Below are 25,070 nucleotides of genomic sequence, written 5' to 3'. Positions count from 1 at the left end.
ACAAGCTGCTCCCTAAAATAAACCTGACTGAAGAAACTAACCAGAGAGAAATGAACATGTTCTGAATATTATCATAGACATTACTTTATATACTTTCTCTGAATCACAACAATTAACCCTTTGAATTTGACATTTGAAAGAGGTTCTGGTTCATTGTGTTACTTTGACCAACACAATAAAAAACTCTCAACAAAACTCCCAGAGACCCTCAGGCAGCAGACACACTCAGATTTTATATTTCATCAGAAATATCAGCATCCAAAGTTACACAATAGATGATGTGTTGCAGCTGTCAGTCATGTTTGATACGCAGTTTATCAGAAATAACAGCAGGAAGTAGACGCCGCCATGCACATCTGCTCCCAAACTAACGTCAGCTCTGAGTAGGTCTATTATAGGACTTAATTAATCAGAGGGATGCTGTCATCACATCACGTGTGTTATGGAGCTGATATTTAACATTGATCTGTGCTAATCATCAGGATGTTAGCACAGATATTATATATATTATATTATACATCAGGAATGTAGCTACTCGAGACGTTTATGATCTCGGACTCGACTCTCAGTCCCCCGTCTCGACTTTTAAGGATCCGGTCTCGACAATAAACTGTATATAAAGATCTTTAGTTTATTGTCTCCACCGAGTCTCTCTCTTTGTGTGTGTGTGTGTGTGTGTGTGTGTGTGTGTGTGTGTGTGTGTGTGTGTGTGTGTGTGTGTGTGTGTAATTAGACACTAATAAATGATCATAAAAGAAGCATAACCTCTTTCTAACATACAGTGAGCGAACTCTAGTGGACGCAGCGCGAAAATTATCCAACGAGCGATGTCGCAGCGCTGAGTGTTGTTCCGGGTGTTATTCCTCCAGAAACTCCGGTTCTGCCCCCGGCTCTCTCCTCCAGAGCTCCCCGGTGCTCTGTCGCCGAGCAGCGGCTCTGTTCCTCCGCTCCGTCCGGTCCTCCACACACACACTCAGCGCTGCGACATCGCTTCGCTCGTAGTATATATGGACCTACAATAGACCTACTCAGAGCTGATGTTAGTTTGGGAGCAGACGTGCAGGGCGGCGTCTACTTCCTGCCGTTATTTCTGATAAACTGCGTATCAAACATAACCGACAGCGCTGCGACATCGCTCCTGGTTTAACTGGATCATGTTTCGCGCTGCGTCCGCTAGAGTTCGCTTGTTCGCTGTATGTTAGGACAAGGTGTCAAACTGTCAAAACGTCTTTCTGTCGAAACACTGTGGAGCCATTTAGTAACAATTATCGAAACAAAGCATGAAATAAAGTAAAAGATAAAAACAAGCAAACCTGGTCACATGATCTGTGGGTTACAGAATACGGTGTAACACCTGTTTTCTCCTAATTATGAGTCAGTATAAGTAGTTTTAAAATGAGGAAGTTATAATTACGAGACAAGAACTCAGTTTCCTTCTTTCGTGAAAGCAACGCGCTTCAATAACTTTATAATTCAGTTTGATCATCAGTCTAAATATTTTCTTACCGCTTCTGACACCAAACGTTACTTCAAACCAGATGAGAGGAAACACGAGAAGAAGAAGCTTCATAGTTATCGGCGTCTGAAGATTAAACATCATTTTAACATCGCTTGACGAAGCCTTTACTACTCGAGACAGAATAACAGTCTCACCCGAAAAATACTTTCGGTTTCGCAGCTTCCGGAAGCGGCAACAGCACTGACGTCATTACTTCTTTTTATACCATTCCCTACTTTATCTTACACATTTAATCTGTAACTGTGTAAGAAACAAAAAGAAACACAGAGCCAGGGCGACAGGAAGTAAAAGTTCTATAAACGGGGGAGGCACATCAAATATTTTTTAAGCATTGGGGAGGGACAGACAACTTTAATTTTGTATTTATTTTAAATACGTTTTTTCTTTTCAAAATACGTGTTTTACCGAGGAGGGTCAAGATTTTAAAAACAAAAAACGTAGACTAGTCACACCCCAGCCATCTCCTCTGTCGGGTAGAGTAACAGGAATGAACCCAAATACAGAGACTTCAGGCTCTTTATTAAATGTTCGTGCAAACAGGACAAGACTGACAGGAGCAGATCAAACTGAACAGAACAAACCAGAACGAAACTGAGGATCCAACAGAGACTGAACAGAAAACCAGGGCTAAAATACAAACTGAACTAATGAGCAAATGGGGATCACGTGACTGGACATAACGGCAGGCTGGGAGCTGATAGGCTGAGGGAAACACAGGGAGCAGGACTGATGAGGGTAATGCGGGGCAGGTGAGAGGAGGAGCACATGAACACAGGAGGAGTGAAGGAACATACAACAGAAAACACAATACACTTAATACAACCCAGCATATCAATGAGCAGAAACCATATATATCAGACAGTCCTTCAAAAAGTCCAACTCAAAATAAGCCCTCTCCCACACAGTCCAATATTCACAAAACAGAAAAAGTCTGAGGGCATCTGGAGGATAATGGCAACCAAGGAATTGAAAGACAGACTAACAAGAGTCTCTAGAGTCAATAACAGAACCACGACACCCTCTCTGGTAAATAACAAACAGTCTCTAACTTTGTCCAAATAAAACACTGCAGGCCTTCATATTTTTCTATTCTGCACAACTGTGAGATTTTGAAGAGTTCGTCTTTGATTATAAATCTGTGGTTCAAATTTAAACACAAATGCCAATGACATTCACAACTCCTCCCAAGTCCTCCAGTCTCTGAGCAATGCATTTCTGGAAAACCTCCAGAGCTGATGAGACACCAAAGTGCAGCTGTTTGCATCAGTGCAGTTTTGTCACTGAAAGGCGGTGCCCTACCAAATGGTGTGTTAAAGGTACATAGCTTAGAACTGTCCTCATCTAGTTGTATTTGCCAGAATGGTTTGTGTCCAATACAGAAAAGAACTTTGCATTTGGTATCTCTGCCACAACCTCCTCTACTGTCTGCAGGTGATAATGTTCCCTCTTTGTGGCTTTGTTGATGTCTTGGGGATTAATGCAGATTCTTGTTTTTTGTTTGGCTTTTGGACACTGACCAAGCTGTTAACCCAGTCAATGGGTTCTGTCTGTTTTTCAACCAAGTTTCTTCACCCTTTACAGTTCACTTATGATTTTATCTTTCGGTGCTAAACACACTTTTCTGGGTGGGTCAATAACTGGAGCTCCTGCTGGATCAATCTGAATGTGATTCTGTCCAGGTCCACACCTCAACCCTGTGAACACATCTCTGTATTCCCTCATTATGTCTGTTTCCTCTTCCCTGTCCAACTTGTAGAGTCTTCTTATTAGTCCCATTTGTGTGCAGGAATCTCCTCCTAAGATAGCAGGGAAGTTTGTTTCTATTATCTAGAATTTCAACTCATGCGCTTCAGTATTGTACTCACATTTCAGCTTTGTCATGCCCAATGGCACCACCTTGTGGCGGGAATACGTCACCAACTTGGAGCTGGACTCCAGTAAGGGTGCATCTATTTCAGCCTCTTTTCAAAAGGTTGTAAGACGAATCACGTTGCAATCATTGATTGTATAAAAGATGGACGTCATGACAGCTCCCCAAAACATCTCGACCACCCCCTGGTGGCTGGCTGCAGTATAGGTCATAAGTCCTGCCCCCTCCATGTTAGCGGATGGGGCATGAGCCAAAGTAAAAAATCAAAGTACACATCAGATACATTTGTCCCAAAAATGGTTTCTGTCATTTACATCATTGTTACATAATGATTGACAGCTGTGACGGCCGCTGTTAAACCTCCATCAGGCGGCAGGATGGTTGAGGGGGCGTGTCAAGCTTAAATTAATGTCCCAATGCAAACATTAAATTAGCCTATTAATTCAAATATTGAACCATCAAACACTTCTATTCAAATCACCAACATTTTCCAAGAGAAACATTTCATTTGTACTAGTCAGGGCTGAGTTGTAGGCTGTAATCATTAGACGAGTGTTTGTTCACCGGTGGTGGATTCACCAGGCTTTGAGTGACTGACTCAGTGAGTGATTCATAGTGAAAAGATTCAAACCTAGCATCTCTGATGTTTACTGAATGATTATTCTACCTCATTATTGCATGTCATTCAGCAGGTAACTAACTTAACAGCACCTCCACAGGTTAAACTCTAGTTACTTCTTATCACAACAGGTACATAACATAACGTGTTTTATCTGACCAGAACAGATCTGTCAATAACAGTAGTTTAGCTTCAGCCATAAATGAAGCAGGCCACTGTTTATTGATTGTGGATTACTAATAAGAATTATGACATCTGCCCTCAGATACAAACATAAAACTGTTTTATACAAACAAAAACATGCAAAAACATGTTTTCACCATGTCTGTACAGCGTCATCCCCCGAAAAACAGTGCTGAAAAAATCTGGCCCATGGTTAATGGTTAATAACTTAATTGGTGACATCTGTTGTATATTAATTACTATGACTCTAGAATTGCAGAAGAACAGAACAAATTATACATGAAAATACTGATCAGTGCTCACACTAACATTTAATGTGTAGTGTAGTGCTGTAAAACAGCTACAGGTCCTCAAATCCAACCGTAGCCTTCACCTCCTCTTTTACTGTGATTGCAGAAATCTGAACTCGTCATAACACACAACAAACAAAACCTTTTCAGTGTGTTTTCTTCAGCATAACAGGATCATTTCTACAAATTAACTCCATTTGACAGAGAACGAAAGTGATTTAGCAGTAAAATGGGGTATTTCTTGTCAGCTGCATGTTTTGGCTTTGTAGAACAAGTTCATCCATGGTATAAATGTCTTTACCTGCTCACTTTTACTTCTTTCTACTGTATATAAGAAGGTCGAACAAAACTTATTATTAAAGTTTTCTACACTGTCAGGAATTTAAAAAAAAAACATCAACCAACACAATAAATTTTCAGCTATATTCATCATTTATCAGGCTGGTCAACTGTCTGTTAGTTAGAAGCAGTTTTAAATACTTTGTATCTGCTTCATAGTTTCATTCAGAGTGTTTTTATCCTCAAAGTCTTCATCAAAATCAGATGTTGTGTGTAAAAATCCAGCCAATACAGTATCATCACTTTTCTTTCTCTTATCAGACAGAAACATTCAAAACAGTCACAACATACAGTTCAATATTTTTCATGTTTTATTCAAACGTTTGAATAGAAATTATAAAGTACTGCTGGAAATTACATGATAACCTGCAAGTGCATCATCATTTAACATGAACATAGATGAACTTTCAGCACAATTCAAATATCAGTCGACAGTTTATAGTTCAGTATGAAACTGTACCTGACTGATTCTGACTGAGCACATCAAAAAATTCAAAGAACACATGCTTGTTTAAAATAAAAAAGTCACATTTTATTTAATTTTAGCTACAAAATATTCACATTTATTCAAAGCATGACAGCAGGCTTTAGTTCAGTGAAGTCTTACATTTTTCTTCATGACCAAGTCAGTGAGGATCTTTAAGAACTACAAGCAGTATGATAATATTTGCTAAATCAACTGCATTTATATTGTAATTTTACCAAAATGTTCCTCTCAGTCACACATCAACACTCACAAACACACTGATGGCAGTGAGCTACCATGCAGGCTGCTGGTCTAAACATCAGCAGTAATTTGGGGTTCAGAGTTTTGCTCAAAGACACTTTGACATGATGACAGGAGCAGCAGGGATCAAACCAGACCACATTTCAACTTTATCTTTTAAAGTCCGAGTGACTACGATGGTTGTTTATTTCAGCTGAGGATCACAGATAAAATGTAGTCGATCCTGAATATAACAGTTCTCATTATTCATTGATATTTCTTAATAATGTTATAATAGTCAAACTACAAGTGACATTATAAACATTTTAATCTCTTCTGAGTTGCAGCCTGAAATCCTCAGTCAGGAGTCTCCTGGTTGTTTCCATCAAGTCAGCTGATTGTCCAGGATGACTGAACTTTTATTGGTCTGAGACCCTTAAAAATCAGAACATAAATCAATATGATCTTTTAAATCCCTAAAAACTCACTTTCATCACAAGACCTTCTCCTAGTTTGGTCCTTTTTAATTTGACCCATTTTAATTCTGTTGTGTCTTTTATTGTTTTATTTTCAATGATTGTTTAATTATCCTGCTTTGCTGCCTCATTATCACATTTTTTTATTTTTCACTTCACTTATTTCATTTTCAAAGCCCAAAATGACTAAAAACTGTCTCAGGCAGTTTGATTGTGTTTCTATGCAGGTTCATGTCATTTATCTATGAACTATAATGTTCTCAACAACAGTCCAGTGGATGGTTTTATAGTTGTATTTCAGCTTGACATTAAACCACTTTATGAATGAGATCAATCTATTGTACATGGACAACAGAGCCTGAATAAAACTGAGAAATAAATATTAAAATAAAACAATAAAAACACAACAGAGCAAAGAATCAGAGAGGAAATGACTGAATCTGCTCTCAGTCGGCGTTTTCTGCTAAAGCTGCATAAGAGTGGAACTATATTCCATCAGAGTATTAAACACATACAGTTAATATAACTGTCACTTAATCTTATCACCAGACAGAACATTGACATTCTGCAAACACCCAAATTAATTTCAATGACGACATTTTTGAACATTTAAAGGTTCATTTTGGATATTTTTACATCTATCCTTTAGTGCCAGTTTTTGTTTTTCATTAATTATTCCAACAAAATGTTTGTGACCTTAAAACAAGTTTAAGGTCAGTAGCTGAAACTGTTCTGTTTTGGGGCATTTTAGTCTTTTATATTTGATATGTTGTTGCTACACTGCCTCCTCCTGGTCCTGCTGCAGTCAGACAGGAAGTTTAATCTTTCAGTTAACAGGTTTATACAGTCGTCTATTTCTATCTTTAAACCTAAAATCAGACCTCAACTTAAAAACCATCCTTTGGATAAATGAGAACTGGACAAAATGCCCAAACTGCTCCAAAAATGTCTTCACTCTTTGGTCTAAAACTAAAACTGATCCTCACAAAAATCAAGATACAACAACACAAACACACTTCAGCAGCCAGCTGTTTCAAGCTTGACATTCTCATGTTGATTATGTGGACCGGCAGCACGTCTGTCTGCAGGAGAGAAAACACAATTATATTAAAGAAAATCCCAACTCTGGAAACACAAGTTCTCCAGTAAATATTCACATGAACTGTATTGAGTCAATCTGACTGATATATTTGAATTAAAACACATGTAAGACATAATTATCTTGTTATAATGTGTTACTGTTTGTTTGCTGTTTGTGTGTTCCCCTTATTGTGTTATAATAAAATATAAAATAAAGTATTACTTAGATGATTAAATGTCTTGAAATGTAAAATTCAAGCCCTCCATTTAAAATGTTTGTACTGATTTAATAGATCTGATGATATTCAAAACTCTGTATGAATCAACAATTGAAAATAGACTCATATATTTGCTATATTTATTTTTAATTTAATCAATAACAGATGAATGTAGACTCAGTGGATTTTTTATGGATGCCAACAGAAAGATAAAAACAAATGTTAAAACAATAAACATGAGATATTTATAAAGAATCTGTTCATTATGATTATATTGATACAATATTTTATTCAAACTTACCTGTATTACATTCTAGTATGATGCAACCCATCCATTTGAGCACAGCTAGAAGAATAATACCAAGAACAACAACAACAACAACAACAAGAGGACCGAGAACTGCAACAGCAACAATCCATCTAGTGGGGGAACCTGCAACAGATAAAAAGAAGTTAATGTAAGACTCAGAATGTAACTGTAAATCATGTACAGACATCATAACCTACACAAAGAGAACAACTAAAGGTGTGCATGCTCCTAAAATCTAAAATGATTGACAGATTAAAGCAGCAGTGAGATGACTCTCAGCAGACACAGTGATATTAGCATCGATCTTATGAGCAGTTTCCTCCTGCTCGGCTACACAGCTCAGAGGTTGGTTTTGGTCCCAGTAGTGAGGAGGGTCATGTTGTTGTAGCATCCTCCTGTTTCTGAGACGTGTTGATCCTCAGTAGGAAGGATGTTTCAATCACTGTCCTGTCGCTCCACTTTAGGCTTTTTACAGGTGACTTTTGCTACACTCCTGCCGTACCTGAGATCTGCACATGTGTGTGGAAATCTGTCCATAGTCCAGGTTTTCTACATCCTGAGCCGAGGATCACAAGTACAAGTCTATGATGGACTCTGGATTAACATCTTCACTTTATGATAGTTGTTGTCATCACTAGTATTGATAAACTTTGGTAAAACAAGATATTATCCAACCAGCTGAACATGCAGCTTAGAGGTTTATGTTTCACTGAGACATTAAGTAGCACTAGCTAGCTAACATAGACTTACACTGCTGCAGCTAAACTGCAACAACTACTGTCCAGTAATGTCAAGATTTAAATCAACAGATGCTTCTGCCTGGTGGTGAGTCGGCTCTACAGCTACTGAAGCACAATGACAGCAGAGTGATACAGTCTGGTATTATGCAGCAGGAGTCTGTTGAAGCTAAATACACTTTAACTCGTTAATAAAAAGTCATTTACATTCAGTTTATGACTAAATACTTTCAGATTCTTTTTCACATGTTCACACCTGATAAATATTTAGATTTCTGGACACATTCACATATTTTAGTTCACATGTATACTGAGATACAGTTTTACTCTCCACACACATTTGCTAATAATACAGACTCATAAAATTCTCTTTTTAACCAACAAAAGCTCACAGCAGCATTTTGTGGTTCTCTGCTGCAGCCTCATGCTTACACAACATCTATTATTGGTTGAATTAGAAACATGATCATAAATAAGTTCTGCTTGTAATCAACCAACAGTCAGTTGTAATGAATGAAGAAAGTGTTTTGAAGCTACATTTCTACAAACATGTTTGTCATGTCTAGTATTCTCACTGCAGCACAATGACTGAAGAGAAGATTTATTCATTTCAAGTTGACATTTTACAATAATCACTGCAGTTCCAAAGCCTATATGTGTCTTCATGGTATCATATTATTACCAGGATCTATCATTGGATATATTTAGAGTTTGCTTCTAGTTTTTAGTTTGACTTCAGTTTCTAGTTAAAGGAAACATATTTTGCTCTTTGTGGTTTTCTGTTATTTATATACTGTTATCATGTTGGATGTTAAACATGGTCAAAGTTCCTAAACATCTGTTGCAGCGTCCAATCAGAATCAACCATCAACAATGTAAACATGGAAGTTATTGCAGCATCACGATCTGTAACACAACTTATGAAAATAAGATTCAAGCAGCCAAATGATAAACTGATGATAAACTAAACTGCTGATTCTTTGTAAAGGTTCAGCAGATATTACATTATTATTATTATTATTATTATTATTATTATTATTATTATTATTATTATTATTATTATTATTATTATGAAGGAATGTTTTAGTTTAGAATAGTTTTAGTGAGAGTGAAATATCAGATGATGCTACATATAAATATTTGTTATCAAATATTAAACATGTTTGTCAAAGGTACATAAACCTCTTATATTATCAGCTCTTCATTGTGTCAGAGAGAAATATTTGATCATGCTGCTGAATGGAAAATTGACCATCAAATTTATTGTAATTCTTATTTTGCAACCAACAGACGCTGATGAAACATTTCACTGGAGTGTTTTTATTTATATAAGAGCAGCATTTTATGTGAGTGACGTTAGATTAAATATTATAAACAATATTATAAAACACAGCCTGCATTGAATCAACATCTTTCTTAAAACAGTTACAACAAAAACCTGAATATTAAAACCTTCATGAAAGTGGAATTCATTACAAAACTCATCAGACTTCATTAGTTTTAGTGAGGTGAACTTAATAAAGTGATTGAGTTTATATAAGTTGGTTTTCATTGTGATGGACAGTTTAGATTGATGCATTTATCTGTGTCAAAGTATCAAGATACACACTGTCAGAAGCAACTGTTGAGTTGGAGCAGAGGATGTAAATGACATGTTCAACACAACACACAAACAGACGGAGACTGAATATGACTTTGTATGGTGTGTTTTTTAATCCTCACAGCACCACTAAGGGAGGTTTCTTTCTGGAGCAGCTTTGGGTTGCAGCCGACACAGATAAGAGCCACAGTGAGGTTCAACCTGTAGGAAGACGTTCTGGGATCAACTGAAAGAGGTTTTATTTCTGATAATCAAGACCGCTGGTGAGTCTGTGTCTGTTGGGAAAAGGGAGGTTCTGTTTGCTTAAAGCTTCAGAGACCGAGGTGCTGATTTACAGATTGTGTTCACATGTTTTCACTTATTAAGTCTCAAATTATCACCACTGAAGTACACATTCTATGTATTGTACTTTCACTTTAGTTGATCTCATTTTTATTAATGTTATCAAGTAGGTTTTATTTTCCATTTTATGTTACATTAATGTTTTTTACATGTTTTTATGTTCTTTTCATGTGAAGCACTTGGTGCATTAATTTATTTTGTTGTAAATCACTTTGAGCTGCAGATGATACTATATAACATAAATAACTGAGTCATTTAGTTTAATGTTATTATTGTCATAACTTCTTTGAAATACAGTTTAACTTAAAGTGAATCACATTAATTTAATCTGTCAATTAAAATCTGTGATGTTGAGTGATTCATGTTATCGCTCATCATAGTTTAACAAGTGGAGTTCACCCACTATAACTCCAGTTTAACCAGTGTCAGGTCAAATAATGACCTGTTACCTCTTCTACTCACTCTAAGCCAGTGAGAGAAGAAGTGGTGACCAGATGTGATATAGTATATTATAGTGTGAGATGGAATAACTTGTGTTTTCATACTGTGAGTTTCAGACTGAACACAAAGTTCATTTGACTGCTGGAGTGTTTTTACAGTCTGTGTTTATTCAGCACAAAAACTTATTGTACTGAACATACAGACGTTTACTATAACTGGCTGAGAATGTACACACTTACTGTGTGTGTGTGTGTGTGTGTGTGTGTGTGTGTGTGTGTGTGTGTGTGTGTGTGTGTGTGTGTGTGTGTGTGTGTGTGTCTTTGTTATTTCCTCCAGACTCTCTCACTCTCCCTCTTATCTCTGCACATTACTGAAGTGGAGTCACAGAGCTTCAGTGTAAGTGTGAAGTTTTCACTCAGTTTAAAATGTTTTCAACTTGCTTTGAGTTCATTCACTTTGTGTTCAGTCTGAGCACACATTGAAATTTATTCAGAACTAAAATCATGTTAATAATTAAAATCATTTGAATATTAAAATATGATTAAGAAGAAACTCACCAGAGATAGACACGTGTGTCTCAGCATAAATCTGATGGCTGATTTCCTCCTGCGTAGCAACACAGCGATAGTTGTCGGTCTTGGTCACATTAGTTTGGAGGATGATGTCGTAGCTGCCTCTTCCTTCTGTCACCTTTGGTTCTTCAGCATGAAGGATGTTTCCATCACTGTCCTGCCAGTGTAATTTAGGTTTTGGAAAAGCACCTCGAACTTCACACTGCAGCAGCGCCCAGTTCACTGTTTCATTAAGTGATGTGACATATGGCTTTGTAGCTGCACCTGTGAACAAAGTATAAAACAATAACTTGTAAAGAACAATTACAGGATCAGACATGAACTGTAATACTGGGATGTTTTGTTCAACCTGTCTCTGCTTGTATATGATCATATTTCAGAGGAAAAACAGAGAAACAGTGAAATAGAAAAGCACATCAGCCTTAACTACACATCTCAGGAATGTTTGATAGAACATATTTCAAACAAGTTTCAACTAAATATTTGGTAACTTATCACCACTGCAAACACTATTTCTGACTCATATCATGACAGAGACACATACAGTGAAGAAGTTTGGACAAAACTTGAATTTCTGTTCAGTTTCTTGAGCGACAAAAATAAAAATGAAATCAGGTGTAATTTGTTGTCTGAGATGTAGACAGTATTTTCTATCACACTAAAGTCATATAAACATTGTGTATAAAATATGAATCATAGGTTCTTGTAAAGCATGTTTGAGCCTTTGTGTTATCAGAGTTTAATTGTGTCAGTGAGAAACATTTGATCAACAGTCTCAAGCTGCCAGAATGAAAAACTGACCATCAGATTAGTTGTAGTTCTTCTTTAGTAGCCGACAGCAGCTGATCAAACATTTAACTGGAGGTTTTTATTTTCTCACACAGGAAGGAGAGCATTGTTGTTTTAAACTAAAAACTACAGGTTTGTTCATGTTTTATAATCTCAATTCCTCCTAAAACCTAAAATCCAAATTTGAACAAAATTAAGATTAAATTTTTGAACAACATACCAATAATGAATCAATAACACCACCTATATTCTGACTAACTGTTTCATCACAGTCTCAGATTGAATCCATCCATACAGATGCAATACCAATAGTTGCTCTGCAGATGTCGCTATTTTGACTGAATCAAATGCTTCAGAACAATGAACCATTTTCAACACAACTGCTTCATATTGATCCAGTGCTTCAGAAATCTGTTTCCCCGATCAATACACTAAACTAATATAAAACTGTCTCATGATGCTCAGATCTCATATTCAGGTTGTGGCTACAGGTTTGAGACACTGACTAACACTCAGATTAGCTGCAATTCTTCCATTTTAGCAAAAACAATCTGATAAACAATCACACTGTAATTTATTTAATTCTGGAAAATGTTTAAGGAGATCATGATCATTTATTTAGTTTTTCATCTTAAACTCTTGATTTCTGAATCTGAATTGATCTTACATCCTAAAATCCTTTAAGATTCCTCAGAGATCAGTGATCAGCTTTTCCTGATGACACATCTAAACAGTAAATAAGTTGAACAGTTTTCTTTATTACTTTAGTGTAACAGAAAACACTGCTGAGATCTCAGACAACATATTTCAAATAAGAGAATTTTAAGATGATTTTGTAGCAAAACAAACTGAGCAAAAAGTTGAAGAATAAACAAACTTTTATAAATCACTGCTCGTTCAATAATAAACCTACCAGTGTGATTATTGTGCTGAGAGAAACAGAAAGAGAGAGGTTGTTGTTTTATTTACTGAGAAGAATATTTACACATTAATTCTGCTGTGAGGAAGCTGCCAGACAGCACTTAGAAATATACAAACACCTGACTGTAACACAGACAAAAACTCACCAGTGAAAACACTGTTTCCAGTAAACACATATAACACATATATAGTGTAAAGAAGTTTGAATTCTTGTATAAACAGTCATTATGTAAAACTTGTTATTGGTGTAGAAATGTCTCCACTCATAAGGGATGTGAAATTAGACTCAAGTAAAATTACAAGAATGATCCCTGATCTGTTTCAGTTATACAGATTTTCTAGTTTGTGAGTGATTGAGGCCTGTAGGAGTCAAAATTACAGCAGGTGTCAGATGTAGAGACAGTGACGTCATCATAATCAGGACTCACCTGGGATGTTTTCAGCTGTTCTGTCTTTTAAGATACGATCTAAAAGGAAAACATAGTTATGTTAGAAGGTTTGTATGATATCATCAACATGGCAGACAGGTAGACTAATACTGGGAAAAACAGAACTTTGCTGCCTGTTTATTGAACAGAACTGATTGGAGGAAAAAAAGAAACCACAGTCTCAGATTTCACAAACATCCTGGTTTAAACTGGCCGCACATTCACAGACACGACTGCTTTGTGTCAGTCCCAGATGGGTTAAGGCTGGAGTTCACTTGAAATGAACTACTGTAGGTCTTACAACGTGTCATCTAAAGGTAAAAGTGTTTATAGCTGCTCTGAACTGAGTGTAAAGCCTGGCGTTATAGAGAGGGGCGAGACGTGATAATCATTTAAATGGTGATAACAGCTCACACTTTCATACAGTCTCCCCTTCAAGACATCCATGCTGTTAAAATCAGGAGTTTGAGAGGGAAGTTTCTCTTTCTTACCTCCACACACCTGGACAATCACTGCATGAAGCTGGATGTACTTAATAGGTTTAAGAAAGTTACAAAATTTATTGGACGCAGTGACACAAACTGCAATGTGTCTCAAATATCCATCATGTTTGATAAAGAGGGAATCTCTCCATACATGGTTGCAGTGCTGTGGGGACGAGGCCCTGCCAGATGTGTTTTCTGACTATTTGACTTGAGTCCATCTGAGACTCTTAAACCAGTCACATCAGTAAATAAACATTTTATAAAAACACTCACCAACAACAAGAAGCTTAATGTGGGATATTTGTCTTGGCTGAAGTTGTGGAAATTCACAGGTGTAATCTCCACTGTCAGCCACCTTCGTATTTCTGATGATTATGGAGGCGTTTCCTGACATCAGTTCATCTTCAAAATGTGAGACTCGTCCTTTAAAGTGCTCATCTTGACCTGTATGGCCCTTATTGGTATGAATGCCAGCATTATACACAAACACCTCTTTCTGACCATCTTTCTTCCAGTCAAACAGTTTTGACACAATGTTCTCCTTGCTGCTGAGTGAACAGGGTAAAATGACGTCACTTCCTTCTTCCACTTTGATGACATCTGGCTCTGGAGGACAAAAACATGTATTAATCAGTATGTTTACATGCAGAATAATCAGGTTAAGACAGACATATGGAAGTTTGTTGTCATAGCAACATATCAACTTATGTTGTAACAAGAAACTTTTCTTGTTTCTTGTCGTCTGGAACATTGTCTTCAACAAATCCTTTGCTCTGCCCTGAACATTATATATTTGCACTGAATATTTTACTTTGTAAACATATTTATAATTTATGTATTATTGTTATTATATATTATTATAAATGATATTTATTATTTTCATCTTTTATATTTCATGTTACTAGTCCTTATTTATCAGCATAACCTCAGGAGAACATCACACTCATTAATAAATAATAACATTTAAGTCTTTTAACTGTTTTTCCAAAATGATGATGATCTTCATCACTGACTACGTCATCAGACTATCTCTGTCTGTCCATCCAACACACAAATAAATATTACACCTGGTTGAAAAAATGAGTGAGAGAAAGAAAGAGAAGCCAGAGAGAGCGCTGCAGATCGAAGAGGAAAACTGAACTAAACAAAGTCAAACTTAATTCACCATAATTCATCATGATCACTATGAACTCAATAAAAAGACAGTAAGGACGAACCTCTGAACTACACAGACAGAAAACACCTGCCTGAAGCCTGAAGTCACATCTGAAATGCATCAAACTGTCAAAACTTCTTTCTATCTAAACACTGTGGAGCCATTTGGTAACAACTATCGAAACAAAGCATGAAATAAATAATCTGGAGAACAAGAAACATTAAAGAGGGAAATCAGGAAGCTTGAAGTGGAAGAAATGAGTCTAAACATGTATTTACCATCAGGTTAGAGAGTCGATTCCATTATTTGAAAGAAACTGAGCTGATCAAAAGAATTTAGTGTTTAGTGTAATTTAGAGGATGGATCAGACTATTTTCAATATGAAAAATGTTTGTTGCTTCACATCTATGACACTCTGTGTCCTTGTTCTGTTTCATTTACTGAAATAAAGATCAAACATGATGATTAACTTTAGTCTTTGTCGTTATTTGATAACCGCTAATAAATAAAACAATGTGTATATAAATATGATTACTTGTATATAAGTAAAAATTGACTTCAGGCAATTAGATTTCTGAATAAAACCATTAAGGTTGAATCTGCTTCCTGATCGAACACATTTCTCATCTCTGATCTACAGATACGATTTGTCTCCACACTAAACACACAAACAAGCTGCTCCCTAAAATAAACCTGACTGAAGAAACTAACCAGAGAGAAATGAACATGTTCTGAATATTATCATAGACATTACTTTATATACTTTCTCTGAATCACAACAATTAACCCTTTGAATTTGACATTTGAAAGAGGTTCTGGTTCATTGTGTTACTTTGACCAACACAATAAAAAACTCTCAACAAAACTCCCAGAGACCCTCAGGCAGCAGACACACTCAGATTTTATATTTCATCAGAAATATCAGCATCCAAAGTTACACAATAGATGATGTGTTGCAGCTGTCAGTCATGTTTGATACGCAGTTTATCAGAAAATAACGACAGCCCCAAACTAACATCAGCTCTGAGTAGGTCTATTATAGGACTTAATTAATCAGAGAGACGCTGTCATCACATCACATCACGTGTGTTATGGGGCTGATATTTAACATTGATCTGTGCTAATCATCAGGATGTTAGCACAGATATTATATATATTATATTATACATCAGGAATGTAGCTACTCGAGACGTTTATGATCTCGGACTTGACTCTCAGTCCCCCGTCTCGACTTTTAAGGATCCGGTCTGGACAATAAACTGTATATAAAGATCTTTAGTTTATTGTCTCCACCGAGTCTCTCTCTTTGAGAGTGTTTGTGTGTGTGTGTGTGTGTGTGTGTGTGTAATTATTAGACACAAAGTGATGATAAAAGCAGCATAACAAGTACATCAACCACACGCAGGCATCTCTGACCTGAAGCCTGAAGTCACATCTGAAATGCATCAAACTGTCAAAACTTCTTTCTATCTAAACACTGTGTGTGTGTGTGTGTGTGTGTGTGTGTGTGTGTGTGTGTGTCTTTGCTATTTCCTCCAGACTCTCTCACTCTCCCTCTTATCTCTGCACATTACTGAAGTGGAGTCACAGAGCTTCAGTGTAAGTGTGAAGTTTTCACTCAGTTTAAAATGTTTTCAACTTGCTTTGAGTTCATTCACTTTGTGTTCAGTCTGAACACACATTGAAATTTATTCAAAACTAAAAACATGTTAATAATTAAAATCATTTGAATGTTAAAATATAATTAAGAAGAAACTCACCATGGATATACACGTGTGTCTCAGCATAAATCTGATGGTTGATTTCCTCCTGCGTAGCAACACAGCGATAGTTGTCGGTCTTGGTCACAGTAATGTTGAGGATGACGTCGTAGCGGCCTCCTCTTTCTGTCTCCTTTGGTTCTTCAGCTTGAAGGATGTTTCCATCACTGTCCTGCCAGTGTAATTTAGGTTTTGGAGAAGCACCTCGAACTTCACACTGCAGCAGCGCCGAGTACTTTGTTACATCAAGTGATGTGACGGATGGCTTTGTAGCTGCACCTGTGAACAAAGTATAAAACAATAACTTGTAAAGAACAATTACAGGATCAGACATGAACTGTAATACTGGGATGTTTTGTTCAACCTGTCTCTGCTTGTATATGATCATATTTCAGAGGAAAAACAGAGAAACAGTGAAATAGAAAAGCACATCAGCCTTAACTACACATCTCAGGAATGTTTGATAGAACATATTTCAAACAAGTTTCAACTAAATATTTGGTAACTTATCACCACTGCAAACACTATTTCTGACTCATATCATGACAGAGACACATACAGTGAAGAATTTTGGACAAAACTTGAATTTCTGTTCAGTTTCTTGAGCGAAAAAAATAAAAATGAAATCAGGTGTAATTTGTTGTCTGAGATGTAGACAGTATTTTCTATCACACTAAAGTCATATAAACATTGTGTATAAAATATGAATCATAGGTTCTTGTAAAGCATGTTTGAGCCTTTGTGTTATCAGAGTTTAATTGTGTCAGTGAGAAACATTTGATCAACAGTCTCAAGCTGCCAGAATGAAAAACTGACCATCAGATTAGTTGTAGTTCTTCTTTAGTAGCCGACAGCAGCTGATCAAACATTTAACTGGAGGTTTTTATTTTCTCACACAGGAAGGAGAGCATTATTGTTTTAAACTAAAAACTACAGGTTTGTTCATGTTTTATAATCTGAATTCCTCCTAAAACCTAAAATCCATTAAAATTAAGATTCAATTTTCATCAAATATTTTATATGAACCAAATGAAGCTGTAATGAGACAAGAGGTAAACCTACATTTTAATACCATATTCTTCATTTGTGTGTAAAGAGACACTTTACTGATGTCAAAGATGAGTTTACTGGTCATGAGGAGGACGACTCAGCCTGTTAAACTGTTGTTTAATGTCTTCTGAGGCTCTGGAGCAGCTTTAGTCTTTAACAATAACCAGAGTAACGTCATCAGTGTTATCTCAGCTTGGACTTCAAGACTTTGACAAAAAGTCTGTGTGAACAACTGGAGTTAAAAAATAAAGTTTAGTTTTACAGAAAATATTGTATAAATCTCAGAAAGTAAATAAATGTGAAGAAATTTATCTCCAAAGTAATTGTGCAAAACTTAAAGTGGTGTCCAAACTTTTCCAAAGTAAATGTTTATTATTAAATAAACAATAACAATGAAGTCTGAGATTCATACAATATTCTGTACGACACTAAACTAGTGATGTTACACTCGATGCAGACGACTCAATATCATATCAACCTTTCAAAGCAAATGTATCGCAGCACGACGTTTCAATGCTTCGCTTCACTACGCCAAAAATCATGTGACCACCCTGCAGACGCCTCGTTACATCACACTCGTACCTGAGAGGTGTTGTGCTGGTTTTGGATACAGGGTGTGCTTCTCAATCTGACACAATATCTTTGATGTAAACTGTTTAAAAGTGATCTGTTTATATAATAGTCTATAGACTTTACTGAACAACATATCAATAATGAATCAATAACACCACCTATATTCTGACTAACTGTTTCATCACAGTCTCAGATTGAATCCATCCATACAGATGCAATACCAATAGTTGCTCTGCAGATGTCGCTATTTTGACTGAATCAAATGCTTCAGAACAGTGAACCATTTTCAACACAACTGCTTCATATTGATCCAGAGCTTCAGAAATCTGTTTCCCCGATCAATACACTAAACTAATATAAAACTGTCTCATGATGCTCAGATCTCATATTCAGGTTGTGGCTACAGGTTTGAGACACTGACTAACACTCAGATTAGCTGCAATTCTTCCATTTTAGCAAAAACAATCTGATGAACAATCACACTGTAATTTATTTAATTCTGGAAAATGTTTAAGGAGATCATGATCATTTATTTTGTTTTTCATCTTAAACTCTTGATTTCTGAATCTGAATTGATCTTACATCCTAAAATCCTTTAAGATTCCTCAGAGATCAGTGATCAGCTTTTCCTGATGACACATCTAAACAGTAAATAAGTTGAACAGTTTTCTTTATTACTTTAGTGTAACAGAAAACACTGCTGAGATCTCAGACAACATATTTCAAATAAGAGAATTTTAAGATGATTTTGTAGCAAAACAAACTGAGCAAAAAGTTGAAGAATAAACAAACTTTTATAAATCACTGCTCGTTCAATAATAAACCTACCAGTGTGATTATTGTGCTGAGAGAAACAGAAAGAGAGAGGTTGTTGTTTTATTTGCTGAGAAGAATATTTACACATTAATTCTGCTGTGAGGAAGCTGCCAGACAGCACTTAGAAATATACAAACACCTGACTGTAACACAGACAAAAACTCACCAGTGCAAACACTATTTCCAGTAAACACATATAACACATATATAGTGTAAAGAAGTTTGAATTCTTGTATAAACAGTCATTATGTAAAACTTGTTATTGCTGTAGAAATGTCTCCACTCATAAGTGATGTGAAATTAGACTCAAGTAAAAATACAAGAATGATCCCTGATCTGTTTCACAGTTATACAGATTTTCTAGTTTGTGAATGATTGAGGCCTGTAGGAGTCAAAGCATCTGGTCTCATATTTCTCAAAGAAATGTAACCAGCATTAACGGGTGTATTCTACCATTGAAAAGGAGGCTCTTGCCCCTGTTTTGGCACTTCAACATTTTGAAGTTTATGTTGGTTCTGCCAGTGTGCCGACCGTTGTTTATACTGACCAGAGTCCTCTTGTATTTATTAATCAAATGCGGAACACAAACCGAAGCCTTATGTGCTGGGTGCTCTTTCTGCAAGTCTTCAACGTGGAGGTCAGGCATGTTAAGGGCAGAGAAAATGTCCTGACCGACACGTTGTCACGTTGTTAACTTTGATGTGTGAATCACCTCCGTTGTACTTCTGTTGTTCACCATCTTAGGGTGGGGGTGTTACTTGTGGCATGTAGGTGCATTACTGCACACTGCCTGTGGGACTGACTCTCTCTCTCTCTCTCTCACTCTCTCTCTCTCTCTCTCTGCCTCTCAATTCAGTTCAATTCAATTCAAATAGCTTTATTGGCATGAACAAAAAAGACATGTTGTTGCCAAAGCAGTTTACAGAAGATTCATATATTACATATACGTCTCTCTCTCTCTGCCTTCCTTTGTAGGAATGAAGCACCTGGAGCAAATTATCCATGAGAGAAAAGAGGGACCTGAGAGGTGGTGTGGACACACACCTGACAGCCTGCAGCAGCTTCTGGGGAATCCTTCCCCTTCTCTCTTTGGTTGTTTTCTTCCCAACATTATTTAGAGTGTTGGGTTTTGTTATTTCAGTTTGGGATGGAGATCACTGGTAGTCCAGTTATTGGGTTTAGTTTTGATTAAGTTGAATACATTTTTCTTTTGGTAGGTAGGGGTGCGACTGCCCACTGCGTGGCTGGCTCAGTAACTTCACATCTTTTGTTCTTTTTGGCTGGGATCTCCATCTCCTTTTGTTTGCCTTTTCTTTACCTTTTCAGTATGGTTGATTTGTTGAAAATTAAAATGAATGGTTGTTGTTAAATTAGAGGTCTTGGATCCTTGTCATGTTTCAGTCTCCATGGGAGCCTTTGTTTGGTTGAGGCTGTAACAATACAGTCTCCCCTTCAAGACATCCATGCTGTTAAAATCAGGAGTTTGAGAGAGAAGTTTCTCTTTCTTACCTCCACACACCTGGACAATCACTGCATGAAGCTGGATGTACTTAATAGGTTTAAGAAAGTTACAAAATTTATTGGACGCAGTGACACAAACTGCAATGTGTCTCAAATATCCATCATGTTTGATAAAGAGGGAATCTCTCCATACATGGTTGCAGCGCTGTGGGGACGAGGCCCTGCCAGATGTGTTTTCTGACTATTTGACTTGAGTCCATCTGAGACTCTTAAACCAGTCACATCAGTAAATAAACATCTTATAAAAACACTCACCAACAACAAGAAGCTTAATGTGGGATATTTGTCTTGGCTGAAGTTGTGGAAAGTCACAGGTGTAGTTTCCACTGTCAGCCACCTTCGTATTTCTGATGATTATGGAGGCGTTTCCTGACTTCAGTTTATCATCAAAATGTGAGACTCGTTCTTTAAACTGCTCATCTTGACGTGCATGGCCGATATTGGTATGAGGTCCTGAATCATACACGAACACCTCCTTCTGATCATCTTTCTTCCAGTCAAACCTTGTAAACTCAATGCTCTCCTTGCTGCTGAGTGAACAGGGTAAAATGACATCACTTCCTTCATCCACAGTCATGTTGATGACATTTGGCTCTGGAGGACAAAAACATGTATTAATCAGTATGTTTACATGCAGAATAATCAGGTTAAGACAGACATATGGAAGTTTGTTGTCATAGCAACATATCAACTTATGTTATAACAAGAAACTTTTCTTGTTTCTTGTCGTCTGGAACATTGTCTTCAACAAATCCTTTGCTCTGCCCTGAACATTATATATCTGCACTTATGAATATTTTACTCTGTACATGTGTTTGTAATTTATGTATTATTGTTATTATATATTATTATAAGTGATATTTATTATTTCTCTATTTGTTTTCATCTTTTATATTTCATTTTACTAGTCCTTATTTATCAGCATAACCTCAGGAGAACATCACACTCATTAATAAATAATAACATTTAAGTCTTTTAACTGTTTTTCCAAAATGATGATGATCTTCATCACTGACTACGTCATCAGACTATCTCTGTCTGTCCATCCAACACACAAATAAATATTACAGCTGGTTGAAAAAATGAGTGAGAGAAAGAAAGAGAAGCCAGAGAGAGCGCTGCAGATCGAAGAGGAAAACTGAACTAAACAAAGTCAAACTTAATTCACCATAATTCATCATGATCACTATGAAGTCAATAAAAAGACAGTAAGGACGAACCTCTGAACTACACAGACAGAAAACACCTGCCTGAAGCCTGAAGTCACATCTGAAATGCATCAAACTGTCAAAACTTCTTTCTATCTAAACACTGTGGAGCCATTTGGTAACAACTATCGAAACAAAGCATGAAATAAATAATCTGGAGAACAAGAAACATTAAAGAGGGAAATCAGGAAGCTTGAAGTGGAAGAAATGAGTCTAAACATGTATTTACCATCAGGTTAGAGAGTCGATTCCATTATTTGAAAGAAACTGAGCTGATCAAAAGAATTTAGTGTTTAGTGTCATTTAGAGGATGGATCAGACTATTTTCAATATGAAAAATGTTTGTTGCTTCACATCTATGACACTCTGTGTCCTTGTTCTGTTTCATTTATTTAAATAAAGATTAAACATGATGATTAACTTTAATCTTTGTCGTTATTTGATAACCGCTAATAAATAAAACAATGTGTATATAAATATGATTACTTGTATATAAGTAAAAATTGACTTCAGGCAATTAGATTTCTGAATAAAACCATTAAGGTTGAATCTGCTTCCTGATCGAACACATTTCTCATCTCTGATCTACAGATACGATTTGTCTCCACACTAAACACACAAACAAGCTGCTCCCTAAAATAAACCTGACTGAAGAAACTAACCAGAGAGAAATGAACATGTTCTGAATATTATCATAGACATTACTTTATATACTTTCTCTGAATCACAACAATTAACCCTTTGAATTTGACATTTGAAAGAGGTTCTGGTTCATTGTGTTACTTTGACCAACACAATAAAAAACTCTCAACAAAACTCCCAGAGACCCTCAGGCAGCAGACACACTCAGATTTTATATTTCATCAGAAATATCAGCATCCAAAGTTACACAATAGATGATGTGTTGCAGCTGTCAGTCATGTTTGATACGCAGTTTATCAGAAATAACGGCAGGAAGTAGACGCCGCCCTGCACATCTGCTCCCAAACTAACATCAGCTCTGAGTAGGTCTATTATAGGACTTAATTAATCAGAGAGACGCTGTCATCACATCACATCACGTGTGTTATGGGGCTGATATTTAACATTGATCTGTGCTAATCATCAGGATGTCAGCACAGATATTACATATATTATATTATACATCAGGAATGTAGCTACTCGAGACGTTTATGATCTCAGACTCGACTCTCAGTCCCCCGTCTCGACTTTTAAGGATCCGGTCTGGACAATAAACTGTATGTAAAGATCTTTAGTTTATTGTCTCCACCGAGTCTCTCTTTCTCTTTGTGTGTGTGTGTGTGTGTGTGTGTGTGTGCGTAATTATTAGACACATAGTGATGATAAAAGCAGCATAACAAGTACATCAACCACGCAGGCATCTCTGACCTGAAGCCTGAAGTCGCATCTGAAACGCATCAAGCTGTCAAAACTTCTTTCTATCTAAACACTGTGGGTGTGTGTGTAATTAGACACTAATAAATGATCATAAAAGAAGCATAACCTCTTCCTAACATACAGTGAGCGAACTCTAGTGGACGCAGCGCGGAAAATTATCCGACGAGCGATGTCGCAGCGCTGAGTGTTGTTCCGGGTTTTATTCCTCCAGAAACTCCGGTTCTGCCCCCGGCTCTCTCCTCCAGAGCTCCCCGGTGCTCTGTCGCCGAGCAGCGGCTCTGTTCCTCCGCTCCGTCCGGTCCTCCACACACACACTCAGCGCTGCGACATCGCTTCGCTCGTAGTATATATGGACCTACAATAGACCTACTCAGAGCTGATGTTAATTTGGGAGCAGACGTGCAGGGCGGCGTCTACTTCCTGCCGTTATTTCTGATAAACTGCGTATCAAACATGACCGACAGCGCTGCGACATCGCTCCTGGTTTAACTGGATCATGTTTCGCGCTGCGTCCGCTAGAGTTCGCTTGTTCGCTGTATGTTAGGAGAAGGTGTTAAACTGTCAAAACGTCTTTCTGTCGAAACACTGTGGAGCCATTTAGTAACAATTATCGAAACGAAGCATGAAATAAAGTAAAAGATAAAAACAAGCAAACCTGGTCACATGATCTGTGGGTTACAGAATACGGTGTAACACCTGTTTTCTCCTAATTATGAGTCAGTATAAGTAGTTTTAAAATGAGGAAGTTATAATTACGAGACAAGAACTCAGTTTCCTTCTTTCGTGAAAGCAACGCGCTTCAATAACTTTATAATTCAGTTTGATCATCAGTCTAAATAGTTTTCTTACCGCTTCTGACACCAAACGTTACTTCAAACCAGATGAGAGGAAACACGAGAAGAAGAAGCTTCATAGTTATCGGCGTCTGAAGATTAAACATCATTTTAACATCGCTTGACGAAGCCTTTACTACTCGAGACAGAATAACAGTCTCACCCGAAAAATACTTTCGGTTTCGCAGCTTCCGGAAGCGGCAACAGCACTGACGTCATTACTTCTTTTTATACCATTCCCTACTTTATTTTACACATTTAATCTGTAACTGTGTAAGAAACAAAAAGAAACACAGAGCCAGGGCGACAGGAAGTAAAAGTTCTATAAACGGGGGAGGCACATCAAATATTTTTTAAGCATTGGGGAGGGACAGACAACTTTAATTTTCTATTTATTTTAAATAGGCCTACGTTTTTTCTTTTCAAAATACGTGTTTTACCAAGGAGGGTCAAGATTAAAAAAAACGTAGGCTAGTCACACCCCAGCCATCTCCTCTGTCGGGTAGAGTAACAGGAATGAACCCAAATACAGAGACTTCAGGCTCTTTATTAAATGTTCGTGCAAACAGGACAAGACTGACAGGAGCAGATCAGACTGAACAGAACAAACCAGAACGAAACAGAGGATCCAACAGAGACTGAACAGAAAACCAGGGCTAAAATACAAACTGAACTAATGAGCAAATGGGGATCAGGTGACTGGACACAAGGGCAGGCTGGGAGCTGATAGGCTGAGGGAAACACAGGGAGCAGGACTGATGAGGGTAATGCGGGGCAGGTGAGAGGAGGAACACATGAACACAGGAGGAGTGAAGGAACACACAACAGAA

At 37.0% G+C, this 25,070-nt stretch overlaps 1 protein-coding gene across 1 annotated transcript in view; it reads right to left on the bottom strand.

Moving 5' to 3' along the window:
* Window positions 1–25,070, bottom strand: part of LOC121894142 (butyrophilin-like protein 1) — a 93,869-nt gene that overhangs the window by 12,051 nt on the left and 56,748 nt on the right. The window contains exon 6 of the mRNA XM_042406525.1: window positions 21,195–21,395. Within this exon, the coding sequence (XP_042262459.1) occupies window positions 21,195–21,395 (201 nt within the window). The remainder of the gene's footprint in view (window positions 1–21,194; window positions 21,396–25,070) is intronic.

The sequence above is a fragment of the Thunnus maccoyii genome, chromosome 3 (assembly GCF_910596095.1).
Source record: "Thunnus maccoyii chromosome 3, fThuMac1.1, whole genome shotgun sequence".
In the NCBI taxonomy this organism is placed as follows: Eukaryota; Metazoa; Chordata; class Actinopteri; order Scombriformes; family Scombridae; genus Thunnus; species Thunnus maccoyii.
This window is presented reverse-complemented; position numbering and strand designations above follow the sequence as displayed.